This window comes from Nicotiana tabacum, chromosome 22, assembly GCF_000715075.1.
Source record: "Nicotiana tabacum cultivar K326 chromosome 22, ASM71507v2, whole genome shotgun sequence".
NCBI lineage: Eukaryota > Viridiplantae > Streptophyta > Magnoliopsida > Solanales > Solanaceae > Nicotiana > Nicotiana tabacum.
This window is the reverse complement of record NC_134101.1, coordinates 100,810,138-100,816,939: the sequence shown is the minus strand read 5'-3', so window position 1 is coordinate 100,816,939 and position 6,802 is coordinate 100,810,138. Positions and strand designations below refer to the sequence as shown.

General features: G+C 37.0%; 1 protein-coding gene across 1 annotated transcript; it reads right to left on the bottom strand.

Annotated features, from left to right (window-relative positions):
- Nucleotides 1-961: 961 nt before the first annotated feature.
- On the bottom strand, nucleotides 962-1,633 carry LOC107768242 (uncharacterized). Its single transcript, XM_016587354.1, has one exon. The coding sequence runs from the start codon at nucleotides 1,631-1,633 to the stop codon at nucleotides 962-964; it is 672 nt and encodes a 223-aa protein (XP_016442840.1).
- Between the last annotated feature and the right edge of the window lie 5,169 nt (nucleotides 1,634-6,802).

Genomic DNA, 6,802 nt, shown 5'->3' with positions numbered 1-6,802 from the left:
TTATTTTATAACTTTTCCAGCCATAAAACACTACAAGAACACCTCCCAAATAGTCCAACAATCAACAACATTATTAACAAGCCTTTCGATCGATATCTCACAAGTTCTAGCTTCAACGACTTAGATGTAACTTGGATAAACTCAAATACATGTAGAATAAGAGGTTCCTTACCTTCAAACACATGGAACAAATCAAATTTGGGATTACTTCACCACAAAGTATTCTTCCAATGCAGCCACAACAACAAGGAAGAGAAACTAGCAAGCACTTCGGGTTTCTCATCACTAGAATCGCTTTGAAATACTTGAAATCACTTAGGAGTGATATGAAACCCTCAAGAGAGTATTTTTCCAGAATTTGTACCTCTTAAGAAAACCCTCACACGAGTTAGAACCACACCAAAATCAGCAACCACAAAAAGAACAAGATACTCACTAGCACGGCGGAATTTCTAGCATTTGATTCATGTTTTTCTCTTTGGTTTTATCTCTAGAATCATGGAGACTGCTTTGAGAGTATGTTGGGAGAATATAGGGTCTGGTTGGGTCGAAAACATGAACTCAAATGAGCCTTTCCCCGTTCTTTAAAGGTTGGAAAAACATCTACCGCCTAAGTGGGTACCATTGGGAGTTACTTGCGCAGTCTTACGAAAATGCGAATATCTCTCTACTACGATGTCGTGTCGACGAAGAGTTTAATGAGTTAGAAATTAAACTCGTGGATCTTCAATTTTAGAGGTGTATCATCTCGTAATTCCAATAATATTGGGAGGAAAATTCAGCTACATTTGACCTAATTTTCAGCATATTTATTTATTTATTTATTTTGGTCGAAAATAAAATCTTTATTTAATCATGCCAAAAATACACATATACAATTTCACTTCTCCTATCCTTCTAATATTCCATACCTTCACTATATTTCAAATCTATCATTTCCCTATACAAAATGTTTCTGTTCCTATCTATATAATTTTTCAAACCAGCTCATATTTCCCTTGCTCTTCTTCTTCTGTATTATCTCCAAGCATCTGTATTTGAATGCATGTTGAATCTGTTTTAACACTACTTGTGGTCGAGGTACTATTTTCCTCCATATAGCTTCATTCCTGGCTTTCCATATATGATATATGACTGCTGCCAGAACTGCCTTCGTAAATGATCTTCCAATTTTCCCTTTTGCAATTCTAGTCATCCTTCTCCATATCCCCGTCACTTCCATGTTCTGTATATTCATCCCAAGCCATTTTAACACTTCAGCCAAGCACAATCTTGAGTATGTGCATTCAAAGAACAAATGTTCAATGGATTCTGTGTTTCCTACGCATAGCATGTAGTCACTATCTTCAGTTATTTTCATTTTCAGTGTTCTATCTTTTGTCAGCAGTTTCTTCCTCATCACAAGCCAACTGATGAAGCTGTGTTTAGGGACATTCATTTTATTCCACATTCCTCTGCACCAAGGCAATTGATCTAGTCTTCCTCTTCTCCAATTATAGCCACTCTTGATTGTGTACTTTCCTGTCCTCGATTGCCAACCATTTCCTATGTATCCAGTTACATATATGTCACGGATGTCACAATTTTTTCTCCAGTACCAGCAGCTGTCTTTTGAGGGCCTAATTTTCAGCATATTTATGAATGTAACGTGTGATGACCTTTGCTAACTTTTGTTCCACAACTCGCTTGAAATCAAAATATAACACATGACTATGATACAACTAAAATAACTCGTAACATAACCTCCTTATCATGTTAATCACCCTAGTCTCACCCCAAAAGTAGATGTTATAATATTCCCAACTTGTCGACTTTCGACGAAACTTATTTTCTTCATTTTGTTTAGCTTCTAAGCATTCCAACCCTCTTGGTACTTGTTATTCATGATCTTAAATATTTGTAACCTCCAAGGTAACATGATTGGTTTACTTTATGTACTTTCAAAGATGATCTCATTTCTAAGCTTACATCAATTGACTTAAGACATACTCTTATGTACGAAAATATGAGGTGTAACACCCTAAACACTAGGTGGTGACTCTATAATTTAAGTAACCTTGTCGAGTACTATATATTGTATTTTATTTTAACCCGTGTAAAATAGGGTGCAATAGTACGTAACATCTTCTCTCTATAACAGGTGTAGGTATTCCTTGGGTAACTTTGTGCTTCCATGTAGGATTTTGGACAAGTCTTTTATTTTCTTCTCCACCTTCTTAGCTCCTATGTGTGCCTTAACGAAGCTATCAGCAAGCTCAGCAAATGAACTAATTGAATTTTTGGATAAAAGAGAATACCAAGTTAATGTTTCTTTCTTGAGCATTTCTCTGAACTTCGTCACGAGTGCTAATTCAATCCTCAGTTTTGTCACGTTGTTCACTTTGACTCTAGTCGTATAAGCTATTGAGAGTATTTATCCATGTCTATTCCTTGATAGGGCCTTCAGAATTTAATCAATACGCCCATTCTGCTCCTTGATCTTTTTAATCAGGGTTTCGTACAAAGTTAATACTGAATTTTATAAATTTGAATTATCGGTTGTACCTTAACCTCTAGCTCCGAAATTGTAGGGAGTCCCCCGGTATTGGAACTCCTGGGAACATTAGTTGAAGTTGCTCCAACTAGTTTCGCTCTTAATGATGCTGGTGAACTAGCACTTGCATTTGCAGCCAAGGCCATGAATTGCCTCTTTAATTTGTTGATTCCAAGCTCTTTGTTGGGCTATAAACTCTGCCCGCTCTGTTTGGGTTCCGAATGCTTCACCAACTATAGTTCTTCACTTCTTCGTGATAACTGTTCCCTAGAATGATCCGGGGGTGAATTTCTCGGAGTCTAGTGTGGTCTCGGCTGTGGCAACTGCATCCTTTTGTTTCTAGTCTGCTCGGCAGATCCATCTGCAACTTAGTTTCTAACAGATATAATTGGTAGATCTCCCGCCATGGTATCTTGTTTAAACTGATAACAAGCAAAAACCAACAAAAGTTAGCAATGCTTTGGATTACAACCAGAATTGCATGTGCCCGTCGATGGGCGTCAAATTGTTTAGCCTAAATTTTGGTTAATAGGATAAATTAGATAAATAAATGCAATAATTGTGAATCGGAACAATGCAAGAACAATAAGGAAGAAGTAAAGAGCTTCTTATTAATAATCTTCTGAAGCAAGTTTGTTGTTGATGGAGATGTTTTGAACAATATAATCAATAGATGTTTTAGTATAATAACAGTGTGAGTTATAATTCGAATGGGATACAATCTTGGGGGAAAGATGTATTTATAGTGTCAACCTAGTAAAATGGCACCCTAAAATCACGCCTGTCTGTTATGAGCATTATTCGCTTGTTCCATAAGTTATGCCTGGTGGGTTTGTAACTACCAAAGAGTTAATGTCAAATCACAAATATTTCAGAGTCTATTGAGTTGAAGACCAGCTTATCTGGACACTAATGACTACTTGAGTACCATCCTCCGAGATGACGTGCTCTATTTCCGATAATACCAATCCGGAATTCGCTTCTTGGCCGACCTTCTGGTTCTTTACTTAAAGTGGACTTATCTGACCTAGAGCTTACTAGGGAATATTTGCCATGTATCGACTATAAGGGTGTTAAACGGGCCGGGTCAACCTGTTTCTAGACCGGCCCGGACCGGTACATAGGGGGCCGGGTGGGTTGGGTTACTGAGGTTAAGGGGTTGGTCCGTTCACTTTCATTCATCCAGTTAACCGGATCGGTCAAACCCGGTCAACCAAAATCCATATAGAACCGATTAACCGGCCCGACCCGGACCGGTTTAACGACTAGATTTCAATTTGTTTTTTTTAAAGGTTGAAGAACGTTGGCAACGGTCAGCTACCTTATGGCCGTTGCCCAACGTTATTATTGTACAAATAGCCCTTTTTGGGCAATTTTTTTATAAAATAACACTTTTTGTAATTACTAATTTAACCTTTTGAAAAACTACAAATACACCCCCCTCTTCTTCATTTCTTCACTATATCTCTCATTTCTCAAATTCATATTCTCAATTCAAGTTAAATCATGTCCCGTACTTCTAGAGTGCGCTCATATGTATGGGAACACTTTGAGGTGGTAGAAGAAAATGAAGAAGTTCACAAAGTAAAGTGCAAGAACCGTGGTCTAATTTTAAATCTTCGTCTAAAGTGGGTGGGCACAGGCAGCTTAAGGAGCCATATGAAGAGTTGTCTTGAGCATCCTCAAGAAATTTGTATTTAAGTTGATTTGAGACAATTTGTGTTATTTTAAAATTATTAGACGTATTTATGCTTAATGTTTTAGTTTGTTAGATTAATTTGATGTATTATTATGCAATAAAAATTTGGTTTTACTCTTTTTTCGTTAATTTACTTGTTGTTAAATGCAAACTTCAATTTGTAAGTTTGAAATAAAAAAAGAACTTGCAAATTATTAGTGCAATTTTTTTTCATCTTCATTGTATTCTTTGTATTTTTACTTTATATTAATATAAGTTACAATAGTTATACAAAATACAAAAAACAAATAACTCGGCCCGACCCTTTGGACCCGTAACTCTTACGTTTCATTTTTTACCCTGATGGATCTGGACCCGGTAAGCCTTAACCTGTAACCGGTCCGGATTGAAACCCGGCCGGTTTCATTTTTCCCAACCCGGACCAGCCCGGCCCACCTGTTTAACACCCTTAATTGACTATTATGATAGAACTTGTTATATCTGTATTTTAGGGATACAGAAATACCTTGAGTACCAAATGAAATTTTTGTCAACACATTCAATTATAATAGAGGTGGATATGCGGGCACATCGGGATGGATAAGATTAGGAATGAAGATATTTGAGAAAAGGTGGGTGTGTCTCCTATGAATGACAAGATGCGGGAAGCGAGGCTCAGATGGTTCGGACACATACAGAGGAGAAGCCCAAATGTCTCGGTTTGGAGGTGTGAGCAATTAGCTTTGGCGGGTACCAGAAGAGATAGAGGGTGGCTTAAGAAGTATTGGGGAGAGGGGATCAGGCAAGACATTGTGTGACTTTATATTTTCGAGCACATGGCCTTTGATACGAAGGTGTGGAGGTCGAGCATTAGGGTTGTAGGTTAGGAGGTAGTTGAGCATATTTCTACTTTGTACCAGTGTCAGGCTAGTCTGATAGGATTTTATCTTAGGCTACTAGTGGTTAATATTGTGTTCATACTATTCTTCCATTTTTCATAGTGTCGGGCCTTATTTACTGGTGGTTATTGTTATTGCTTTTCATTTATTTTCTAGTTCTTATGATGATGTTATTATTTTTATGGTTTCTGTTGATGGTACTGATATATTGTCTCTTTCAGTCTTCTTGAGTCGAGGGTCTATGAAAATATCATCTCTACTCCCTCGGGATAGGGGTAAGGTCTGCGTACACACTACTTCCCATACCTCACTTGTGAAATTTTACTAGGTGTTGTTATTGTTATTGACGTCATCATTCAATTTTTACTACTAAAAATTCGGCAAAAATCGACCACGATCGATCGACCAATTTTGGTCGGTCAAAAAACCGTCCAAAAAACCAACCAAAGTTGGCCGGTTTTCCAAAATATTTTTATTTTTTAACTTTTTTTTATGAAACTTACCAACTTTGGTCGGTTTTCTTTGGCGCAAAAATTCGGGAAACTATTTTTGAGTCCCGCAAAATTTATTTTTCAAGAAATCGACCAAATTTGGTCGGTTTTTCATTTAAAAAAAATTAAAATTAATATTAAAAAACCAACCAAAATTGGTCGGTTAATTCGACCCGTCATTTTAAAAAATCCTACCAACTTTGGTCGGTAATTTTATTTTTTAATAAAACCGACCAAATTTTCGTGCGAAAATACAATTAAAGAGTATAAATGAAATAAAAGACAGTCTTAAAACAAAATGCACCAATGGTATAGTGGCAAAATAGTATCTTGCCACTGTACAGACCTCAGTTCAATTCCCAGATGGTGCATTTTTTTAATTACATAATTAAAATACCGACCAACTTTGGTCGGTTTCTTCGGCAATATTTTTTTCTGAATTTGATTGACCGACCAAAGTTGGTCGGAAATGGCCGGCAATTTCCGACAAACTTTGGTCAGTATGCCCTTCCGACCTTCAAAATACCGTCCACACGTAAATGGTCGCGTTTTGGACGGTTATTGGCCATTACCGACCAACTTTGATCGATTTTTAGGATGGTTTTGCCAGATTACTAGTAGTGTCTTATATAATTAAATGTGTACACCAAAGCTAATTCGTGCTAATAAAACATAACCAATGAACTAAATTAACATGACTACGATGCTTAATTAGTCAAAAGCCAAGATATTTAAGGTTTGAAAACCACATATTCAAAAGGGCCAAATGGAGATGTGTTGTGATGACCTTTTGGGTCATCACTTGTTTTAAAAGTGAATTTTATGTTCCAAGTCCTTAAAAACCTCCTTCAGCGTCACTTCGTTTTGCGTACGCAGTCCATGCGCGAAGCCGGAAAGCCTTTATGTGAAAATCTGTGAAAAATAATAAATTTTGACTATAAAATAAATTAAGTTGACTTCGGTCAATATTTTGGGTAAACAGACCCGGACCCATAATTTGATGGTCCCAGAGGGTCCGTAGGAAAATATGGGACTTGGGCATATGTCCGGAATCAAATTCCGAGGTACCAAGCCTGAGAAATGAATTTTTAAAGAAAATTATTTTCTGAAATTATTTATGAGGTTTGGAAATGAATTTTGATTAAAACTTGATAGTATCGGGCCCATATTTTGGTTCCGGCGCCCGTAACAGGTTCAATAT